General features: G+C 44.9%; 1 protein-coding gene across 8 annotated transcripts in view; it reads left to right on the top strand.

Moving 5' to 3' along the window:
• mef2cb (myocyte enhancer factor 2cb) overlaps positions 1-23,938 on the top strand; it is an 84,592-nt gene that overhangs the window by 20,458 nt on the left and 40,196 nt on the right. For all 8 annotated transcript variants that reach the window (XM_019894600.1, XM_019894601.1, XM_019894598.1 and 5 more), the window contains one exon: positions 17,676-17,922. In XM_019894600.1, the coding sequence (XP_019750159.1) occupies positions 17,869-17,922 (54 nt within the window). In that variant the 5' untranslated portion in view covers positions 17,676-17,868. The remainder of the gene's footprint in view (positions 1-17,675; positions 17,923-23,938) is intronic.

The raw sequence follows: 23,938 nt of genomic DNA, 5'->3' as shown, positions 1-23,938 counted from the left end.
GGGGCGAGAAGGTCGGGTGGAAAAAGGGTGAGGAGTGGCTGAGAGAGAAAGAGAGAGAGAGCGAGGGAGAGAGGTGAGGCTTGTATAGCGCTCAGACGATAGTGGAGACAACTGGCACCCGGCCTACACTTCCTAAATAGTGCCTTCTACAGAAATAGCTCAGCCTTGATATTGACTTTTGTCTGCGTGCGTGCGTGTGTGTGTGTGTGTGTGTGTGTGTGTGTGTGTGTGTGTGTGTGTGTGTGTGTGCGCGTGCTCGCACGCGTGCATGCTCAATAGAATGACACATCCATTGTTTAGTCAGATTTTTTTTTTCCACTTTGCTAGTTAACTTTTTGGCACAGTGCATGTATAAGAGAGTAAGCCAAGGGGGCGTGGCCTCGATGGTGCGGGATAAAAATGGCCTCTTGACTTATTTGGCCCTTCTCGGCCGGCTTCGCTCCCAGGGCCTCCTCGCTGCATCCATCCGTTGCCAGCGAGCTCCCAACGACGCCCTTGGGAGCCGTGCAAACAGGATGAGGGTGTGAGAAAATCAGTGACTGAGGAAGAAGAAAAAAATTGTCTGTGTCGTAAAATTAGGGACATAGTCGACAAAGATGTTGCGGCAATTCAAAAGTAAAACGTCACTGAGTGGCGGGGTGTCTTTCCAATTGAACTGCAGGGGTGCTAAGCCTTTATGGGCTAGGGTGGGGGGGGGGGGCGCTATATTTATTCCTTGACATTTTTGAGAAAAATGATCAATACTTTTATATCTGTTTCTTCCACATGATAAATAATGATGCTTGATCAAAATAATATACAGCAAAAAATGTACATCAAGCGAAACCAACAGAATTCTAAAAGAAAAAATGAAGATCAGTAATATTACCTGCTGCTGTTTTGGTTAGCAACACACACAGCTTCTTTCATGTCCATTTTTTTTCCATTGGCTGAATGACCAGAGGTGGTTACAGTTTCCACCAGTTTATTTTCTTTGTTTGTAATTTTTTTTCAGAGGATTTCAACTTTAGCGTCATTTTTTTATTTGAGACAATTATTTGAGTGGAGAGCACTATTTGGAGAAGCGCGGTACTTGGACTCGGCATGCGAGGTCGCAGGGTGCTTTTCTCTCCTCACTGCCATCTGCACGCCGAGGTGTTAATTTTGTTTCTGAATCTCGGGCATATGTCATGTGAGCACTGTCAAGAGTGTTGACTTTCTTTCGTCGCCTCACGTTCGCGGTAACAAACAGCTAAATTTAAAAAAAAAAGAGTTTGAGGAGGAAATGGGACTCTTCTACATCTTTGTGTGTTATTATTATTATTATTTATTGCGTGTGGAACATGTTAGTTGCCCTTTAAATGAGTGGCACTGCACCACTGGGGCCCCCCAAGGTTGATGGCCAATAATCATATTAAGAGTTGGCCTGAGAAAGAGAAATATACAGACTCAAAGGCGGGAATCTGTGAAAATCATTAGTGCCCTTGGTGTTTTTTTTTTCCTTCACAGCCAGAGAGAGATCATTCTTTATTTCCAATGCACCCCCCTCACATCCCCTCTGTGTGTGAGGGGAATTGAGCGGCCTGTTATTAATATGCTTTTGACAGCTTAATTTGATAAGCGGGCTACTTGTTAAAGAAATCTCAGATTGTTCTCTTTGAAAGAACACACTTCCCCCCCCTTCTTCTTCTTCTTCTTTTTTCCCATGTTCTTCAAAATGCTGCCCGTCGATGACCCACTTCTGAGAGGTGGTCGAAAAACAAGGAAGAGCAGTGCAAAATCCACAGGGAGAAGAATGAGAAGAAGGCAAAGAGAGGGTAGCGAGTGCGCCAGAGAGAGTGAGAAGGGATATGTGGGAAGTTAACGCAAAGTGCTCTCTCTCTCTCTCTCTCTCTCTCTCTCTCTCTCTCTCTCTCTCTCTCTCTCTCTCTCTCTCTCTCTCTCTCTCTCTCTCTGCCGCCTCCTCACTCGCCTTCCTCAACCATCTTCGGCTCCTCTTCCCTAATCAAGGGAGAAATGCTTGGAACGATAACAGGGATTAGCTCGCAGCGCTCAGCAGCTCCCCTTGGTTAAGTACACATGTAATACGTTGTTTATTTGATATAATGCACAGTAGGAGTTACAGAAGCCGGCGCTGCGCCGCCCGCTGCCGCCGCCACACACGCGCACACACACACACACACACACACACACACACACACACACACACACACACACACACACACACACACACACACACACAAAATCTAACTATGTACAGTATCCTCAGGATCAAGTCATTTCATATAGCCCTAATTCACAACAGAAGTTTTTGAAGGCACTTCACACATTGAGCAGATCACAAACCAAGCTCCTCCTACATGATACGTTTCATTTTGTTTTTTAATGACTTTATTCATGTAAATTTCATCCCAGTTTTCAAACATCCACTCCAAAACAACACATGACTCGGCCAGTCATTCCTTGGAATCGTTGCACTTTCATCCAAAGTGTTTCATAAGTTGCACGAAAAGGGTTCATCTGTCGACAATACAAGCTTTTGTTCACAACTCAAGGCAATCCGCAACACTCAGGCGACGTTGGTGTAACGCAAACTGTCAAAAGTTAGCCCTTCACAAGAAAAACACTACTGTAACAGTTTCACATTGTGATTTATTTTGCAATCACACTCAATAAACAAGCACACAACAGCTTGAGTGCGACTGTCGAATCAAGCCATCAGGGAGCCACGGGAAGTGTGGTAAAACTGTTAGTATACAGGCTTGATTTTATTTTGAAGGCCTGAAATTTAACAGGATGTGACACTGATGTTGCCCCAATTTCTCCGAGTGGTTACCAGTCGGACCGGAAGGCTTGTTATTACCTTGAGTTGTGAATCGAAATTTTCCTTAATTTTGGTGAACCCTTTTTATTCAATACATAAAAATAGAACCGCACTTTTCCACTCTTGCTGTATATGCCATCAAAAGTCTTCAGTAAAAGTGAACGCGACTGTAAATGTTCAATGACCCACTTCAATAGTAATTTTGGTTTATTTCACCCAATTTATACGCTATAAAATGCATTTTATGTGAATATTTTGAGGTGGCGGGAACAGATTATTTGGAGTTACACTAGTTTCTGTGGGACATGTTGCTTTGGTTTTCGTACAATTCATTTTCTGTCAGATTTTCTGGAATGGACTAATCACAAAACGTTCCACTGTATGCATGTAAAAAAAAATTAAACAATAGAACCCCACATGAGCAAGCACTTGGTGATGCAGGCAAGGAAAAACTCCCTCTTAGAAACGGGAACCCAGGCTCTACGGGGCGGCCATCTTCCTTGGCTGGTTGGGCTTGTGATGGCGAGCCAGCAAGGTATGGAACAGAGGGGTTGAGCAGCCGGGGGTGGGCCGACAGAAAAATGAGAACAACTACAGCCATATACCAACAGCAGTAATCACACATACAGTGTGGCCGTGCGCAGGTATGTGCAAACACACGCGTTCACACACTCCGCCGCACAAGTTCCCACACACAGCTGCGATGCAGGTCACTTGCAGTGAGGGGTGAACACAGTGAGAGAAAACACTATGGAATCAGAGGGGCGCTCAAGTTTGCGTCATGTTACTGTGTGTGTGTGTGTGTGTGTGTGTGTGTGTGTGTGTGTGTGTGTGTGTGTGTGTGTGTGTGTGTGTGTGTGTTGGCGGAGGGTGGGGTGGTGGGGTTGTCGAGCATTCTCAGGCCTTCTTTGGGTCAGAAGGCAAGGGGATTTTTGGGGGAAGGAATTGAGTGATATGAGAAAAATAAATGAAGGGGAGGAGAACGAGGGAGGAGGGGTGTTGTGCCCACTCGTTTCTTGTTGTGAGTTTGTGTGGAAAAAGCTTGCGAAAGGGGACATGCTCTGCTATCATTAGCAAGGGGCGGCGGCGGTGGTGGAGCACTGGGAGGGGGCAAGCGAGGTTATGTGAACGATGCAGCTGTCCTCGTAGCGCAGGGATTTGAGTGCTCCCGATGTTGATGATGAAGATGATGGTTGTGGCGTTAGGGGAAGTCCAGGCAGCCAGGTCCTTCGCTGAACCAGAAGCAGAAGATGAAACCTTGTGAACCAAACAACTCTTCTCGCCCCACCACTCTCGCTCTTTACTTCCCAAATAGGAAAAATAAATAAGTAACGATGGATGCCTGATGGCAAAGATAGGAGTGGCAGCGAGATGAGGAGGAGGAAAAAGAAAGCTGTCATGATTTATACATATAGAGTTGGAGTGAGGGCGGGGGGGCACTTATGTACGTACTCCCTTTTGTCGATTTCTCTGTTGCTTGTTATGGAATGCATTGGCCACAACATTAGGTACCCCTGCGCAGTTCAGGATCTTCTTTACAAGAGCTTTGTCTTACTTATGCTGCTTTATTTCAGGCATGGGCAGCTTCAATGTTGGAGGGGGCCACAATTTTTCATCATTGTTACTTGGGGGCCACATGAGACCATGCACTTACCAGATGGTATGATTAAAAAGCTATTTTAAACATGAACAAATTATATGAACAATACGTCCTCTTAAGATATAACATTTTGAGGATATATTTTTCAGTGCATGCACTTTAAAAAAAGAGATCCAATATCTCAATCCAACAACTGAGCACGAATGGTTGTTGGTCTATGTGTGCCCTGAGATTGGCTGGCAACCAGTTCAGAAAGCACACCTCAATGTTGGTTAGCTTACTTAATTTGATATGAAATTGTGCATGTGTAGACAAGAAGTCAAACGCTTATAGGGGTGGAGCAAAAGCAGAAAAAGATTTCCCCTCTAACTTGCCATACAATTCCCTAAATCACTCAAAAGTGTTCAACGCTTCCTTCCCGCACCTTTTTTATTGTTTGACTTTGTGAACGAGTCAGGTCCCACGTAGCGAAGAATGTGGCTGCGGTCTGCAACCCAAACTGGCTTGTCAGCCTCGTGTGATCACTCGACGCCGAGGAGACAAGGCGCAGGCGTGGCGGCGAGACGGCAGATAACAGAATAGCATCGGCGTGCGCTGCTAATGCATTCAACCTGCCACCGCGCTCCAACAACAAGGCAAACTATCATATAAAATATTCTGACAACATCCACAATAACACTCAGACGCACACATGCATAAAGAGCATCAGCTCATATCGTAAAAAAAAACAAAACAAAAACAAACATGGGTGGAATGGAAATTTTCACACAAACAAGTTCGAATGTAACTTGTCTTGGTGTGCCAAAACACTAAAAGAAGATTTCACCGTGCACCTGCCATTCCAATCGAGTTGCGAAAATGATCAAATGAGCATACGCCGTGCATTCCTGGCAGTTTTAGCAATAACGGTCAGACACAATGGTGTGAGTGGAGCTAAAAATAGAGCGTGGTCAAACAGCAGGGCGTGGGGCGGGTGGGCGAGGGTCCATGTGATACAGCGGCCTGCACTCTCGCTACATAGTGAGCCGGAGGCACTCTGCCAAAGCTCGTAGCCTCGTGGCGGTAATTTGATATTTGTTTGTCTGCATTAGTTCATTCTCCTGCCCCCCGCCGCACCCCCACCACCACCACCCTCCAACCTCCTTCTGCTTGTGGGGCTGAAGTAACAGTAAGCTTTATCAGATTACTAGCTCTGAGGTCTCTTTCAAACCTTCCCTTTGCCATCTTGATTCCATGCAGCTGTGCAGACTCTCTAATCATAAGCTATCTTTTTTTTTTTTTTAAACCCACCATCCCCTCCTCCCATCTCCTCATCCTCCCTCCTCCTTAACATATGTTAATTGGCTGCTTTCTGTGACAAATTACGAGCGCTCGCTTTGATGAGGTCGCCTTGTGATGGCGCAGGGAGTTGAGGACGCTGGTGCTGCCAGTCCCTCGCCAGTAACCCCCCCTCTCCCTGACCCCCCCTCCCCTTAACCACTCCAAAAAGAAGCGACTAATGAGAGGCTTGAGCTGGGCCTGGCCCGGCCTTGGCCTCGGTGGGGGCCACTCCCCCAAACAGAGGCTCATCTGTAGGTGCCGTCATGCCACCACACGCCCGCCACACACCAGACAAACTTTCTTCTCACACACACACACACACACCCAGCGCCAGCTTCCCCCTGGGAACTATAAAACACAGTTCCAACTGGAGAACGCAAGTCGTGTCCAGTAAAACTTCAAAATGTAGTGTGTTGGCGTCTGAAATGATCAATTTTTGATTGAAACAAAAGAATATGAGTGGCATTAATTATGAATTCAGAGTTTGCTGCCTGCGTATCAAGTTTACACTGCGTTTGTGTGTGTGTGTGTGTGTGTGTGTGTGTGTGTGTGTGTGTGTGTGTGTGTGTGTGTGTGTGTGTGTGTGTGTGGTGAAGAGACAACGCCTGGAAACATAACACCAGCCTTGCTTGAATAAACACTGGCAGTGCCACAATCTGCATTTAATGAAGCGCACAATGCTCACAATTACCAACCAGTAAATGGAAAAAAAAAAAAAAGTCAAAGCAACCCTTTTCTTTCCTGCTATGTTTTTTTATTTGAATGCCAAACTGTATCCGTGCGCAATCTCTTGTACTCTTTTTCGTTCTAGCCCACCAGTCCCCTCTTGATACGTTACAATCTAGGTTACTCGGTTTCCGAGTAGAGCAAAGGGACTTGAGGAAGGGAAAAAAAAAAAAACAGAAGGTCGTATCTCCAGTATGAAGGACATCCTTGTTGAAGTGTTCAACCATCTATCTACTTCTTCGCAAATCACACCCACCCCGTGACTGCCATTTGTCACACCATGCTAGGTGATAGCTTAGCAGGAATAAAATAAATAAATAAATGCAACCCCCCCCCCCTCCCAAAAAAGTGAGAATGTGAAAATTTATCACCATCCGATGGTTCATTATTTCGGTTTAAGCCCCGCCATATAACATGGACATGCGGCTCTTAAAATGTTCACTTTCGCCACAAATTATTTCAAACTAAATATTTATAAGTTTCTTTCGACCAATGTAATCCAAAAGACATTTAACATTTCAGCTTTATCTGTGAAATATCCAATCTCATACAAAGATGGCAAATGTCCATCTGTGTTTTGCATTTTTTCGCAGCTGAGGCCGAGTCACTTGATTCTGATACCGAGTCCTGATCCAAAACCTTGACAAATAAGAAGTAAAAAAAAAAAAAAAAGTCCAGTCGTTCTCTTGTTATCGGAGATCATCTTTGTTATAAAGGGTGCAGCTTGTTGAACATTATATGTACTGTATCTCGCAATTCTTTACTTTTATCAATCAACTCACCGCACAATGCTAAGTAACATCTGATCGCCTTTCTCTGTATCAACAAATAGGCGCCAACCAGCTGGTCTTAAAAAGTCGCAGCTTGAAAAAAAATACCAAGCATTTTTGTGAAAACCCAACATTGCAGTGCAGACGTGCTTTTCTGCCGCTCGTCTTTTTTTTTAACACAACCACATAGACCTGCAATGTTCCATTGTATAACATGAAACAAAGCTATCACTCTTCAATTTCGCAATGTCTTTGTACCACAGGATCATTATGTCTATTTATGACCTTTAAAAATTCAATAAATACAAATATCTGATTCCCATCAGCTGAAAATTGCGCGATTGGCCGATCTTGTGATCGGATTTGAACAATTCCTTGTTATCGTAAAGGCCAAACTTGCTGATTAAGTATGGAGGAAAACTTCCCAGGAGACCTGCCATAGCCAACTTACTGACTTAGTTACCAGAAATACCCGAAAAGGGAAATCCTTGTCCATATAACCCTTCCCATTAGCCACGATGCAAAGTAGACCACAGCCTGAAAGCAACGCGCCTTTCCTTGGAGGCAGCGCTCATGCCCTGCTGCGGAAAAAGGTGACGAAATGAAGTCGCCGATGGGGAAAAAAAAAAGGGAAGTGCACCTCGTGGCTGCATGAGGGTTAGCCGTGTTAGCATTAGCCTGCGGGCAATAATTGAGGCCAGGAGGGAGCATTTAATAATTGCTGTCAGAAGATCAAATTTAATTCTCCTCTCTTCACAGCTACCACTGCTGTAGGGTGGGAGTGAAACAAATTGTCATCAGAGATTTCTAAATGAACAAAGCTTTTAATTAGGGTGATTAGAAGACTGTGGCAGCCGGGAGGAGTCGGGGCTGGGGGTGTGATAAAATCATCACCCTCACCGTCACGTCTGGTGTTGATACGTTGCTCGGTTGAAGAGGTGGGGTGGAACAAGAGGGGGTCACGGGCTCAGGGCTTCATAAGTTGCCTGTGCAATGCTCACCCTGAACGCACTTCCCCTCACTGAAGACGACAAACACATTGTCTTAGTCGGCAGAGAAAGTAATTGGGTGAATATGTCAGTGCTTTATGGCGTAAGTGACATGACTCGTGGCTGTTCTTGTGAGGGCGGGGGGTGTTGGCTTGTCTCACCGAAGCACATTAGTTTGTAGTTCATTGTATTGTTTTTTTTAATTTTTTTATTCATTTATTATTTTTTTTTGTCACACAATAGACAAGTGGGGAGTTAATGCCAGCATACTGTAAGTGTGTGTGTGTGTGTGTGTGTGTGTGTGTGTGTGTGTGTGTGTGTGTGTGTGTGTGTGTGCGTGTGCGTGCGTGTGTGTGTGTGTGTGTGTGTCCGAGCCCATCTCTTCATACTGAGCTTTTGGGAGCAGTCGACTCCTGATTTGAGGAGGTGACTTAGAACATGAGTAAATGACTCAACAATGACAGGAAGGGGGGAGTGAAAGAAAGAGAGGAAGAGGTAAAGAAACTGTGGTCATACTGCTGGAGTTCAACTTAGACCATCTGTAACACTTGTGACACTGAGTTACAGATAAAAAAAATAAAAGAAAGCATTTTGTTTACATGACAACAGCCTTTTGAAGCCTGAAAACACGTTTGAAAAGTTTTCAGAAACGTTTTTGGACAAGCTTTTGGTGTGCATGCTGTTTCCATACATTACAAAGACATTGCCAACAAGTGGCACGGCACACAAATTGCAACATAGTTCCCAAAACAATTTTTTTCTCTCCGTCCAACGGGAAAGTAAAAAGGTACATGAGCGTTGCATTACTGATTGTCCACTTATCTGATCAAAGTTTCAACACCCAGCAAAGCTTGAACTAACCTTATTACTTACTGATTGTTTTGGCGAATCCATTTTCTTATGTCGGTCCCCAACCTTTTTCGCGCCATTGACCAGTTTCACCGAAAAACAGATTTTGACGGACCAGCATGGAAACAAAAACAAATGATTAAATATATCTCACCAAGACACCGAATGTAGTTGTTGTATGAGTGGGAGCCCCGCACTTGTTTCTTATCAATGCTTCGGGACCGTCCTGGGTTAATTTTAGCTCCAAGTGCTTGCCTTTTAATGCCCGGTGATTGCGCTCCTTCTGCCGAAGCAGTTTTGATGGCTCCATTGCCTCATTTGCCAGTCGCATATTAGCCGGTTTGGTGTGCGCGAGTCAACCAGCAATAAATCCCGAGCTTCAGTAGGGACTGCCAATATTGTCTTCTTAAGGCAGCGTTTCTTTTCTTGGATGTTATTGGTAGGGTCTTCTTCTATCTCTTGATTTAGCCTGTTCCACTTTTCAAAATTCTCCAAATAGGTTATTTTAATTTTATTTTTTACTTATTTTTGCAAACTTTTTTAATAGCTTCCCTGTTTGCTTTCCTTAAAGCGGACCGGCTGTTCCAATGAGAAAAACAAAGCTATTGCAACAAACCCCCACAATATATATTTTTTCTCCTACTCTCATTAAAAGAGACACATTATATTGAGTATTTTACATGTTAATCCATGCCCCCCCCCCCTCACTTCCACGTGTGTGTCCTCTGGCTCCTCTACCTTCGGGCTAGCAGCTGTGGCTTTTACAGCCCTTGGCCTGCTTTCAGAGAGGGGGCTGACGCATTGTGTCAAGTCACCGCGTCCTTGGGGAAGTCAGCACAAGGCTATATGGAAAGATGACTCTCACCTGTCTCGGCGTTGCCTCTGACGGATGACTACCTGTCGACATGGTGGCTCTGGTCGCCTACTGTTTGTTGCTTCTGAGTGAGATGAACAGCTGCCCACGTGAAAGCTCCCAGTTCCAAATTCCCCACGTCTACACACGGCTCCTAAATATCCAAGCAACCAAAAATTAATTCACTTATAAGGGCAAGCAAGTCAAGAATGTCACAAGGCCGGGAGGTGTAGCAATTTCAATTGCTTAAAATAAGGACTAGATTGTGTTTCGTGCTCAGTTTGAGTTTGCGAGATAACTGGGTTTGCGATATACAGCACAGTACTTTTGGCATGGTGTTGAAAAGATATGATGCGGCAACCAAACGTTTCGTATCATATGTTTGGATAATAAGCATTTGTGGGTTAAATGTGTTTGAGCTTTTCATAACGGGTCCTCTGACGTTTCATTTGCGTTTAAGATTAATGTAGCCGGCCAGATCAAATGCTCTTTCCGGCCACCCATGACGCACCAACTGTCACTTCCCCACCCTGATGTTCGAATACTAATTTTTCGAAATCATGATTCTAACTAATTGTTAGCTCACTTGCTCTGATCTCATCTTGTGTCACTCTCTTCATACGGGCGACCCCAACTATGTCTGCCGCGATCTTTTTGATATCATACTTCCTTGTAAAGGTTCTATTTATGGCCGGCCGGAAAAAGAAACAGAATCGCTGAGCATTTGCATCGAGATTCCATGTTAGTGTTTTCACAATAGCACGCAGTTGCCTCATGGAAATATTTTTAGCATAAAGTCTTAAAATAAAGTGTATGGGGGAAGTCAACATGAGCTCTGGTAATAATCCGCATTCACAAAGCTTTACTGGTTCCGTAACTCTTGTAGGGAAGCGTAGATGTCTTTAAGTTTTGGTTTGAATATATTTAGGAAAGGAAGCAACTTTGATTGTCTTTGGTGATGTCACATCCTTCCGTGATCTTTCCTGTCTTTTTGGCCTCCAAGACTCTCTTGGTCTGGACAGAGCGAGGCACAAGAAGGGAAACATTCCTGGAAGAGTCTCATTCGGATGACCATCTATTATATTTCATGCCCAAGTTGAAGACTTGCTTGATGTGTCGAGGAGAGTTCAGCGCTTGAGCAGCTACATCAGATGGTCCTCTTTGTTTTTTTCCCCATGTTGTCAGTCCCAGTTAAGCGTATAGCATTATGTAAATAAAAATAATTTTCAATAGAGAGATGTCTCACTTCTAGGGCACATGGAGATTGACAATAGGATACTCATGAAACCGTCGCTGTCTTGCTAATGATGAGAATAGATCATGAGCTAATAGAAAGAGACAAGCGAGAATATATTCCAGTATTTTCCAACACACATATAGCAACACACAGACGGACGCGCGCGCACACACAAACATTAAAATTCAGGTTTAGCTCAAACCTTCACTGAGGAGAATGAACACATTATAAGATGATCCGCCGCTATCACGCTAATCCCCGGGTGTACATGTTGCTAATCTCTTTAGCCGCTAACATGCTAAATTAGCCCTAATATCTGCAGCAATTCAAAGCCACAGAGGCCCACCTACACGTGGGCTACCACCCAGCTTCAGGTCACTCGGAGAAGATATAGACGTTAGGGAAAATGGAAGAGGTAGAAGAGGTAGCGCTAGCCATTCGTCACCCTACCTATCTCGCTGTGACAGACTGCAAACGCTTACATCCCACATAGACGAGTCACCGCCGCTAATGACATTAGAGGCACAATGAGACCCGGTACATGTTATTTTCTCCTCTCTCCCATGCTGCGTGGCCATTGACTCGCCGGATTCTCTCATTCCCGCTGGTACGTCTCCATCAATCCTTGGAGGCAACATGTGTGCCAAGTGCACCGCTTATTGCTACTCCAAAACGTACGCACGTGCGCTACAACAAAATCCACATTTAAACTGACAGACAAGACATACAACAGACACACAATGAAGAAATCCATAAAATAAAAAATGAGAAATTTTAGCAGGAAAGCTCTGGCGAGAACACAACATTCCGATTGCATTTGGAAAATGATATAAACGTATTTTTTTTCTTTGCCCTCCTCTTCAAGGAAATGAGAGTTTATTTAAGAGGAGAGCACGTTTATTTAATGTACCGTACACCTTCTAACGGGTTTACTTACTGTAGTGTAATATGTTATTTCAAATCCTTATAACCACATTTCCTCAGAGAATAAGGGGATACTGTCAATATATACATGTACCAATATGACTATATATATTTATATAGACATATACGTATTTCAGGACGCATACTTTTACCAAATGTGTTGCAGATGTACGGTATGGCGAGACTGAGACCATCCTGCTGAGGTGGGGTTTCTTAGAAAAACATCACCAATCCTGTCAGGAAAAATCCCCTTTCCCAAATTGCTATACACTTTAATATGTAGAAAATTAGAATCCAAGAATACCCCCCCACCAGCAGAATTCTGGACATGTTGGCACGATACAGAAGCGTCACTTTCACTTTCAACATTATTCCCCGGCACATTTCTCTGAATGCAGAAATAAATCTGTGGATGATTCTGTTCAATGTGTCTTACTGGAACTTGTGTTCGTGGAGCTTCTTCTTGTTTGTGTTGAGTAAGATTTCAAATGAAAATGTTCTCGTGCATTTTGAACATTCTTGAATTTAAAAAGTTTTATAGTTCAGTAAATATCCCACTCTTAACATTACCATTACCGATTTTGAAACTGTCAACTCCCTTTCAAACAGTGTTGCCTTTCATGAATGATGAAAAGTGATTTATTTGATTGTATTATTTTTCTAACTCAAACCCGCCCTTTAACACAACTTCAAAACCAACATTGGTGTACCACAGTGCTGTTTGTCATGATCTCTTCAACAAAGTGCCCAAGCCCAGATCGGGCCGTATTAACAGACCGTCAATTAGAATGTGAAACTGCACTGGGTGCTGCGTATTAGTTTTTAGCGACTAAACGCTTGGGAGAGAGGTGACCTAGAATCGAGCCTTGTGGTGCACACGAGAGTGTTCATGTTCTCATCGTCCTCTCAGCTCCCACTTTGGAGACGCGGAGAGAAAGCGCGCTCATTAGATCTATGTGCTGAATCTCCCTCTCCAATTCTCCCATCCTCCCCCCAACCTTCATCTCTGTCTCTGGTTCGTTCTCTCTGTCCGTCTGCTGAACAGATGGGAGGGTCACGGCTACAGCGCTTCCCCTCCCCCTGGAGAGGCATGGTGCCTGTTCAAAAGATCCCTTTTTTTGCTTCACTCTATATCCTTCTTGTATATATGTATCTGTGTGTTCCTCTCCCTTTCCGCCACCCCTATCGTTGTCACCTGTCCAGCTCCAAGCCCACGGAGCCCTGATATTGAACAAGCAGAGGAGCAACTGTTGTCTGTCTGTCTTCATGGTGCCTCTGCCTACTTCGACATTAACAGGCGCCCACCAAGGCCGTCTTCCAACAAGCGCACAATTACTTGCCAGATTAGAAAATTTCAGTGCCGAGCTTTATGTTAAGTCAACTGCCTTAAGGTCTATTTTTTTTCTTTTTTTTGCGCGCTCTTTGCTCACCTCACCTGCCCTCACGAAATCAGAGGACCCTTGTGAAAAATTCCTCCAGAGGATTTACTGCCATGTGCCACGTGACCCTCGCTCACTAAGCGGCGCTTGTTTCCCCGGCATTTCCCCTCCGTATCGCCACCGTGGCTTCACCAGGCCAAATTGGATTGAGCCATTCACTCGGTAATCTGTTAACCGATGCTCTATCAGTACATGGGGAGGCAGAATTGGAGATGCCACGGGTGGGCAATGTTCGCATATCCAGGAGCGGCCTGGCATGCATATGGGACGGGGGCAGGTGTGAGGAAGAAAAAGGGGCGTAGGGGAGCTGGCGGTGATGTGTAGGAGGAGGTAAAGGTGGTGAAAGTGCAAAGGGATGAGAGGGAGGAGGTGGTGGTGGTGGTGGTGCAGGATTTAAGGGGAGCGCTCGCACGGCTTCTCCTCAGGGAGCGCCGCATGGCTAGCACTGGGAGCCAAAAGCAGGGATTACATGTTCAGGACACGGGCTTTGTCTTCATGTTACATAAGGCCTAAGGTGTTGCCCCAGCGGGTGTTGACATTGAGAGGTTCAGCTCTGCTCACGAGTGCTTTGGGAGAATTGAGGAGGAGGTGGTAGAGGCCAGGAGGCAGGGATCATTGAAGTAACCCCTGGCTTTTTGGAGCCCTGCCCGAGCTGGCGAGTGTTGAACTACAAAGGCTGGGAGGGGATGATGCTGTCAGCCTGTGATTGAGGTACGCTGCTGGCTTGATTGATACGCTTGTCTGGCTTTCTTGTGCCAAGCGCTTTCGTTGGCTTGTAATCCCAGTTTGTCTGACAACATCCCTCTTTGTTTCCTTCCAGAGGGCATCGCTTTGTTTTTTTTTTCTGTCTTTAAGGATGGGCGTGTTTGCACAAAAAAATGTTCTGGCTCGCCTCCTCAGAACTGACAGAGTTATTTTAGATCTTATTATTATTTCCCCAACTGCCAAGCATGCTTTGCATCTACATCCCATTTCTCCGGACTATCAGATAATTGACAAACATATCAAGTTTTTTTCCATTAACTATTTCATCTTGTTTTGGTGCAGGATTTAAGGGGAGCGCTCGCACGGCTTCTCCTCAGGGAGCGCCGCATGGCTAGCACTGGGAGCCAAAAGCAGGGATTACATGTTCAGGACACGGGCTTTGTCTTCATGTTACATAAGGCCTAAGGTGTTGCCCCAGCGGGTGTTGACATTGAGAGGTTCAGCTCTGCTCACGAGTGCTTTGGGAGAATTGAGGAGGAGGTGGTAGAGGCCAGGAGGCAGGGATCATTGAAGTAACCCCTGGCTTTTTGGAGCCCTGCCCGAGCTGGCGAGTGTTGAACTACAAAGGCTGGGAGGGGATGATGCTGTCAGCCTGTGATTGAGGTACGCTGCTGGCTTGATTGATACGCTTGTCTGGCTTTCTTGTGCCAAGCGCTTTCGTTGGCTTGTAATCCCAGTTTGTCTGACAACATCCCTCTTTGTTTCTTTCCAGAGGGCATCGCTTTGTTTTTTTTTTCTGTCTTTAAGGATGGGCGTGTTTGCACAAAAAAATGTTCTGGCTCGCCTCCTCAGAACTGACAGAGTTATTTTAGATCTTATTATTATTTCCCCAACTGCCAAGCATGCTTTGCATCTACATCCCATTTCTCCGGACTATCAGATAATTGACAAACATATCAAGTTTTTTTCCATTAACTATTTCATCTTGTTTATTTTTATATTTTCCCCACATTCTTTGCTCCTTCATAATAAGAATTACTCCTGAAATCAATGTATTTAATGTAAGCGTGAGCACGGTGCAGGCATCACAGTGAGCTCTCCTTGCAGGACACTTCATTAGGTACACTTTCATGTTTTACTGCAGGTATTCCCAAACCAGGGATGCAAAACTTTGATTTGGCGTGAAGCAGTGTGGAAACATATTATTACATGTTAAACTAAGGGTTTCACTTTCTAAGGGTATGGGGCAAAAAAAAAAAAAAAAAGAATATTGGAACCAATGGAAAAAAATAAAAGATTTTATTATTATTTTTTTTTTTTACGTCTGATATGTGTAAGTTGTGCACCGCTATATATTCTTGCACTTGTGATTTGCACTTGAACGTTTTTGGTGACCCGTTGATCATAAACAACCCTCAGTAAGATAGCACACAGTTCTGCAACACACCAAAGCGCCGTGTTTTACGTTGCGTGTAAAGCCGTATTGCTCGTGCATGCGCAGGCCGTGGTGGGTGTCCCTATTGCATACTTTCATTATCAATGTCCTACTAGTGGAAAAAAAGAGGTCAAGTGCGTATAGCTGTGTGCTGTGTTCACCTCAGGGGTTTAAAGCATTCTTCTGCTTTCTCATGCATGTTACTCAATAAATACATGGATTCGGGTTGGGGGGGAGATGAGGAGAAAAGAGGAGAGGGGGGTAAGGGAAGTGCTGTACAGTGTGCGAGTGTTTGTGTGTGTGTGTGTGTGTGTGTGTGTGTGTGTGTGTGTGTGTGTGTGTGTGTGCGTGTGTGTGCGTGTGTGAGTGTGTGCACATGTGTGTGCGTGTGCGTGCGCGCAAAGGAGAAAATGTGAGAAGAGCGATGAAGAGAGCAAGGGTGCATGAGAGAAGAGAGAAAGAGTGATCGAGAGAGAGACTGTCATGTCTTTTGGTGAAGCGGTGTCGTCTTCCACATCAATGTCTGATGCTCGTGCTGCCAGGTGCCGGAAATCTGGTTCAGAAAGGAGAGAAGAAAGAGAAGATGGAGAAAAAAGGCCGGGTAGATGGAGGATTTTTATTTTTTTATTTTTATGTGATGGCACTGACAGCTTCCCTGCATTGCACTGAGTTTAAATAATGGGATGCTCATTTGCATAACGAGGGACGTTATCACCTCTACTGTCAAAAGAAAACACAACAACAGTTCTTGTGCTCCTCCCTTAGATAGATTGGGTTGGCCTACTTAGGCACCTCCAGAGAGATGCGCCGAAGCTCGGGCTTAGCCGAGCTCAAATAAAAAAAAAAATTAAAAAAACGCGCACATGCACACTCACGGAAACTTTTTGGGGCGCGCACGACACAAAGTCCAGCTCGGCAGCTTTGGACCAAGAACAAGTGCATGCGCAGTATACACAGATTGAAAATTCACGCTGGAATTTAGTTTGAATGCTACCTCACAAAACTTTTATTTTTCCAGACCTTTCAAATATTCAGCAATTGTCTTATTTGACCTCTTATGTCTTTTGTTGAGCCAGAATGGGACAAGGCATAGTTCAAGTCTCCATCTGAATTCCTTCAACTGCGGCACTGGTTCCTTTTGCACTGTTGGCATGTGATTAACAACCACTCAACACCTCATTCCCAGCCAATATATATACGGTTTCGCCAGCATAATGGATAGAGGTAGAATTGATTACATTCTCCCACCCCAATGGAATATTTGTAGTAAAAAAAAAAAAAAAATGAAATAAATAGATTTTTTTTTTTTAATCAAATGTCCAAAAATGAGTTCACCTTTCACCCTAAGTCATCCGAGAGAGCCTTCAACTCGAGCATTTTAAAACTCATTCACTGGCAGCCATTTTCAGACCCTTTTTTACACTAGCACATGATTTTTTATTTTTATTTATTATTATGATTTTTTTTAATACAAGAAGACGGAGCTGGGATTTGAGTGCCTGGACACTTAAAACAAAATTATCAATTTTAAGTGGTACAGAAAATGTATGGAATTCACATTTTGGATATGATGGCACAGAAGTGAAAGTGGGGTAAAGCCGGATGCTAGCTTGACTGTCAGTACAGTGAAGTTTTACAGGAGGAAGTGAAAAGGTTTGCTCAGTCTGGAGGTAATGTTACAGTGCTAGTGATTAGAGCGTTTAAGTTAGCGGCACTTCCAAAACACTGTCAAACTCTCTGTGAACGAGGCGAGATCCTGACAGCGCTGTCTCCTCTCATAGTCTGTGCCGGGAGAGCGAGACCAAAAGAAGCAAAAACTGATTTGCATGATATCGACAGTGAAAAACACAGCCGCTCTCACAACATTGTTGACAGATTCTTTGTCTTTCGTCGCCCTCCCTAGTGGCTGCCGTGATGCCACTTTTATATATTTCTTTTCATTCCTCTCAGTATTTTGCCATATTTCATTTCATTTAATGCTCATCCTCTGCTCCCCCCTCCCTCTCTTCTCTCTCTGTCTTGCAGGTACAGATGCTGGAATCTTTGAGTTGATTGGAACAAATAGAAAGCCGGTGAGAGAGAGAGAAAGAGAGTGAGAAAGAAAGAGCAAAAGAGAAACAAGAGGAAGAGCAAAGAAAGAAGAGAAGAGAGAAGCACGCATCAACTTTTGGTTTGAAGAGATTTAGGGGACGAGGAGAAACAGAAAGCGACGGGGACGATGGGGAGGAAAAAGATTCAGATCACGCGGATTATGGATGAACGCAACAGACAGGTACGTCTCTGGGGAATGGGAGGATGGATGAGTGCGAGGGTGGGGAGAAGTGGAAAAAGCGGGGGGCAGGGGGGGGTGAAACACCCTACACACCCACACACAACCCTCAACAATGAAAATCTTTCGGGAGTCTGAGCAATATGAAATTGGGGGACAAGGGAGCGAATGCCAGCAGAGCAGAGTTATTGCTTTGGGGGTGAAGTGTTTTCTGGCTTCTAATGACAAGGCTTGTTTCCCTCACCTCACCAGCCGGGCAATCTGGTAGGGGGAAAAGGTGTTTCCGGTGAGAATATTCTCAAGACTTCAATCCCATTCTGCATATCAGCATTAAAAGTTCACGGAAGCAGACGGGAGTGGGACTATCCAGGAGACAAATAAAAACATTGTGCAGCCATTTTTAATGTAGCTAACCTACAGAATGGGAGCAGTGCTGGGGTGAAAGTCATTCTGAATGGGAACAGGATGGGATTATGAGTTGTTTTCACTGGGATCAGGATGGGACAGGATTTTTTTTTTTTACTCTGGTCCAGGACTGGGACAGGACAAGATTTTTTTTTTTTTCTGTGGAAGTGGAATGGGACGCGAGTAAAAATCCTCCTCGTTCCATCGTTCATGATCATTGTTTAACTAACAGTAGCAAATGTTTGCAAAACAGTTCTTTTCATTCACAAATGCAAGACAGCATGTGACCATGGGTGCATGATTCGTCCGTCGCATTTGAGCGCATTCGCCAGTCGGTGAGGTATCAGCACCCATTCTTCACATTGAACCTCATGCCAGGTAAGAGGAAACAAGACATATAGGAAGGGAATGACCCCTCGGGGGGGCGTTTGGGGACGTTGTGGACGAGGAAGAACTCCCTGTTGCTGCTGAACTGCCCTCTGCTGCAGGCGCTGCTGCTGCTGAACTCCCAGTTTACTTCTCTGCCTCATCCTCTGTAGAGGGTGAGGAAAAGGAGAGGTTGAGTTAGCGCATCTTTTCATTGGGTTGCGTCCATAGATTGGCCAGTACTTCAAGGAGTCGGCAAAAGGTTCCCCTATAGTCGCAGAGGAGTGGCAAATAGTAGCTAATCTTCACAATCCTGTCCCAAATCGTCGCTATTTGTCTTGACCAAACACTTTCCCCAAACATTCGCTTGTTGTCTCGAAGTATCGCTTCAAGTTGCAAAATGTTGCCAATGACAGAGGTAACCCGCTGATTTTGGTCAACATTTGTCAGAAAAGTTGGGGAATCCAACATTCTCTAGCCTCACAAGCATTCGCCCCTCAGTGAGGTGCCCACTCAAGACATTTTGGGCAATTGCATGATTCCAACTTTCCTCAACCAGTTGCGAAACCCAATGCACAAAGAGACTGCCATGAAGGTAAGACTGGTGTGTAAAAATTTGACCTCAATCCCATCAAGCATCTTTGGGATGAACCACAACAGAGATGGTGAGCCGTCAATGCTCTCAGTTCCCAAAAACAACAAAAAAATTCCCACAGACATCATCTGTTTTGGCTTGGAGACCAACAATTTTTTTTTCTCTCCATTTTCACTTGGTGTATATCTCCATGTCCCGACTTTTCAGCCCAGCGGCACATGTCATTCCTATAAATCGATGCAGGTGCCTCATCATGCATTTCTTGAAAAATTGGACTTTATGACTCGTGCCCACTCTAAGGTCCACGGCTGCAGAAAAACACAAAGAGAGCACTCCATCCCGGGTGCCCTCGAGGCACTCAATCGATCACTTCCTGGGCTCCAACTGACCACTGACACTTTTTCAGCTTTCCGACATTCCAAATTGGATCCATACGCATCAGTCGTGGCCCCTGGATCACAGGTCAAAAACACACACATTCGGACCAGCTTCAGGCCTTTCTTAATTCTCTGACATAAGTCTGACACCGTAATGCTTTCTTCAGTTCTTCTTTGTATCCGGCTCAGTCATCTGCAGAGTCACTCTAGGTATAAAAATAAAATGGCTCTTGGAATCGATTCGTCAGTGCTGGAGGTGTCCTTTTGACCTGACTGGTCTCTATGAATGGGATTCCAACTAACACATAGATACGAGAAAGTGGGTGCACCTGAGATAAAAAAAAAAAGAAGCTCTCAGTAATTCCATTGGTTGTGACACACCATTCGCTCTTTGGAAAAAGAGATGAAGCAGCGTGGAACATCACTTTGTCATCGTCATCGAGCGACCGAAGCAACGGGAGAGGTCACAGAGTTCCCAACGAGGACTCGAGCTATCGTGTTGCAGCAGCACCCTCGCTTCCGCCTTGCTGTTATCTCAGCCCTTCTCTCACCTTAGACTGAGTCCGCCACATGCAGCAGGCCATCCGGCTCCTGAGGATAAGGAGGGAAAGAGGGAGACAGGAAGGACACCTGAGGGGAATCGATGCCTGAGATATCCGGGCTTTACTTACAGAGGGGAGAGAGAAACAGAGAGGCAGAGGAGAACGGGTTCAGGGAAAGGAGAGTCAATAAACCACGGGATTTTGTTCTTCGGATTTCTAAAATGATAAATAAGGCGTGATTAAATGATGTCATGAAATCGTGCGGGTGGGTCACATGATCAGTGCAGCACATTGTGTTCAGCGTCTTCCCATATATGGCATGTGTGAATGACATCACTGCGTTAGACAGCATCACAAGACAGACCAGAAACTCCAGCCTTCTTAAAAGGGGAAAAAAAACAGAAGTCGAATTTTGCATATTTTCACTTCCTTCTTGAGAAAATGCCACCGCGGCGCAAGCCAAGTAAACACAAGTGTTTGTATAGAGCCGCTTTCAACCTCACATTCTTCGCATACTTCCACTCTTTTCATTCATCTTAATGGAACAGATCGTGTTATTCAAGATTGGTTTCAAGTATTTGGACGGCATACTTGATATCAACTGCAGACTTTAATGTGCTTCCTTTGTGTTTAACAAAAGAATGGATTGTACTTTATGAGTCACTAACCAAACACTTCTGAACCCCTGAGAAAGGGAGGTACCCCGCCTGTCACCCAAAGTCAAGCTGGGATAAACTCCAGCATACCTGTGACCATCATGAAGATAACTTAACTCACTCAATTTAATTTATAGAGCATACAAACTGCCGTGCATAAAGTAAAAATCCGACATACGAAAACACCGACAGTCTAAGCAGTAAACACAACGAAACAATGCCGAGACTCATCTTGAGTTGAAAGCCAAGGAATAGAAATGTGTTTTAAGACAACATTTAAAGCCGGACAGAGAGGGAACCTTGCCTAACGTTGAACGAAGGTCATTGTATAGGGAAGACCCGGCAACGGAAAAAGATCAATCCCCTCCGAGTCTCCGCTTAGTCCTCGCTACCCCCAGTGGGTCTGTTCTGCTGACCTGAGGAAGGGGGCAGGTACGTTGAGGTGGAGGAGCTCAGAAAGGTAAAGTGGGGCGAGACCATATAAAGATTTAAAGATCAATAAAAAAAAAAAAAATTTAAAAATCTTAAAATGTACAGGGAGATACCACAGCACAAAATATGGATGACGAATGTACTTGCGCTTTATACCTACATATACAAGTGAATGGGATTCTGAACAACGTACACAGCACAACACACGTGCCAAAAACTCCTAATGGAAAGTTTCCCCCCGAATTCTTTGCACTTTCCTGCTCCAACTTTATGTTGGCGGGGCAAAAAAAAAAAAAAAAAAAATCTGCTTAAATGTCATCACCACTATGCCACCTACCTTGCTTCCCTCCCCGCCATGCAGCCGCGGCAGCACGGCTACGGGCACCGCGCCAGTCTCTCCCTGGGCGGCCACTTTGGGCTGCCACCCCGGGCCCCCCCAAACACTTCCCCAGGGCCGAGGCAGAAGGGCCAGGCCTCCCTGTTGTTGACTGGCTGCCCAAAGCTCCGGACAGTGGACAGCAGTGTGTGAGGCCTGGCTCTGAGCCCCCTGACCACTCAGACCCTCTCCCTGCCTCAGACACATAAAAGAGCCCCTCATGGACTGCACACGGAAAGCAGACCCACACATGCAATATACAGCCACAGGTGTGTGTCTGTGTGTGTGTGTGTGTGTGTGTGTGTGTGTGTGTGTGTGTGTGTGTGTGTGTGTGTGTGTGTGTGTGTGTGTGTGTCTGTGTTTAGATTCGACACATTGCAGATTAATTCATTTCGACATTTTGATCGATGGTGAATTTAATTTGTTCGTGAAGGTGGCCGCTTTCAAAAACAACAAACGGGCCAACATTATGACCACTTGCCTGACTTACTTATGTCCAATATAAGAACAGGACCAAATGTACCACCCGCGTCTACTACTTTGGATACGTCAGTTAGTTAGGACATGATAAAGTCAAAAATATTTGAAACAGCTTTCTCTCGTTCTCTCTCTCTCTGCGGCCACAAGAATGTTAAAACCTCTCTGGCAGTGTCAATCAAAACTGGACATGTTTGTCAAGGCCTAATATGACATGGAATCCTTTTCGTGTTGTCGCTGGTCCATGTATAAAGTATGAACAGCATCATCTATCTGTTCTAGAGCCAGTCTGGGGAGCAAGTCATTTACTCCAATTGGCCTTAATTTGTGTTGCCTCTCTAGTGTGCTCGGAGGGCGAAATTCAGGACGACTTTTTTGCCCGTTTGTGTGTGTGTGTGTGTGTGTGTGTGTGTGTGTGTGTGTGTGTGTGTGTGTGTGTGTGTGTGTGTGTGTGTGTGTGTGTGTGTGTGTGTGTGTGTGTGCGTGCGTGTGCGTGTGTGTGTGTGTGTCTTAGGATGGAGACATTAGGGTTCCAAGGAGGATGCGAGGCCAAAGGTTAAAGATGAAGCAGGTCATCAGTGTCAGGAAGTGAAATAACGCCCTCTCCCAGCTTTCCACCCCCAAACAATACATGCACAGTTATGCCTTTAGGAACATATAAAAGTTTTTTTTTCTTTGTTCCTCTGACAAATCCTTAATCCAATCAATGGTGCCAGGGTGAGAACATGTGCTGGTGAAATTAACAGCAGGGAAATAATGAGGCCCGCAGGGTATCTCCTCGTCACCCCTTTAATTCTCTCATTCCCACCTACCACCTTCCCATTTGTGAGTGTCACCTTTGCTCTGTCGTCTGCTCGGCATCGGAAGACCTCACCTGTAAAGTGCTCACCAAGCTCTCACCTCATTGTTGTACTTCTCTTTGGACTGCTCAACTTTTTTTTCCCCTCCTCTTCTACGATACGTTTTCTTCCCCATGCTTCATTTCCCCAGTCACACCTTATTCTTGAGTGCTTGATTGTTCTGAAGTTGAATGTGTGAAAATTGTAATAAATGTGACGTTCTTGCAGCAGATGTTGAAATCCGATCGGGATAGGATTCAAAATGTTTTTCAGTTATGGTGCCATGATAAAAGTTGACAGCAAAAGTTCTTTTGACAAAGATGACGACTAGCTTTTTTTTCTTTCTTCAAGAGTGAACCATTGCACCCGGCATCTACAGTATTTCAAGTGTATAATGCATAATGCACCAGTCGACCACGCGTCAGCTTTTAAATACTCAACATGGACACCTCATTCAGCGCATCTTGATTCAGACTTTGAATGAAGAGGAAAAACAGGCCTGCCTGGTGCCTCTTGCATTGAAAATGACGATAAGTGGCATTTTGAAGAGAGGGAAGAGCACAGCATATATTATAGGAGGGACAAAGCCCCTTTTGTCAGATTGGCCCTCTTAACTGTTTCCTTGGCTGTGAGGCAGAGTTCAGAAGCAGGTCCTGCACTCCTTGTATTCCTTTTGCGTAAGCCCGTGTCTTCCTGCCTGGCCCCTGACAATGGAAGAAGTGTTTGTCTCGGGACGAAACTCAAACTGACTGGCATGGATGTGTGTGTGCGTGCGCCATGTTTGGTTTGCTAACAAGTAGTTTTAGGTGCCTGTCTCTCCACTGCTCCTATGCCGCCCCCAGGGAAGACGGCAGGAGGTGGGAAGCAGAAGCGAAGCCATTGTGAAGGGGAAGCCACTGGCCTCTTCCTGTTATGAGAGGAAATGCATACAAATGTGCTTCCTGTGCATCCGCC

The sequence above is a fragment of the Hippocampus comes genome, unplaced genomic scaffold (assembly GCF_001891065.2).
Source record: "Hippocampus comes isolate QL1 unplaced genomic scaffold, H_comes_QL1_v1.1 scaffold195, whole genome shotgun sequence".
Lineage (NCBI taxonomy): Eukaryota > Metazoa > Chordata > Actinopteri > Syngnathiformes > Syngnathidae > Hippocampus > Hippocampus comes.
This window is presented reverse-complemented; position numbering and strand designations above follow the sequence as displayed.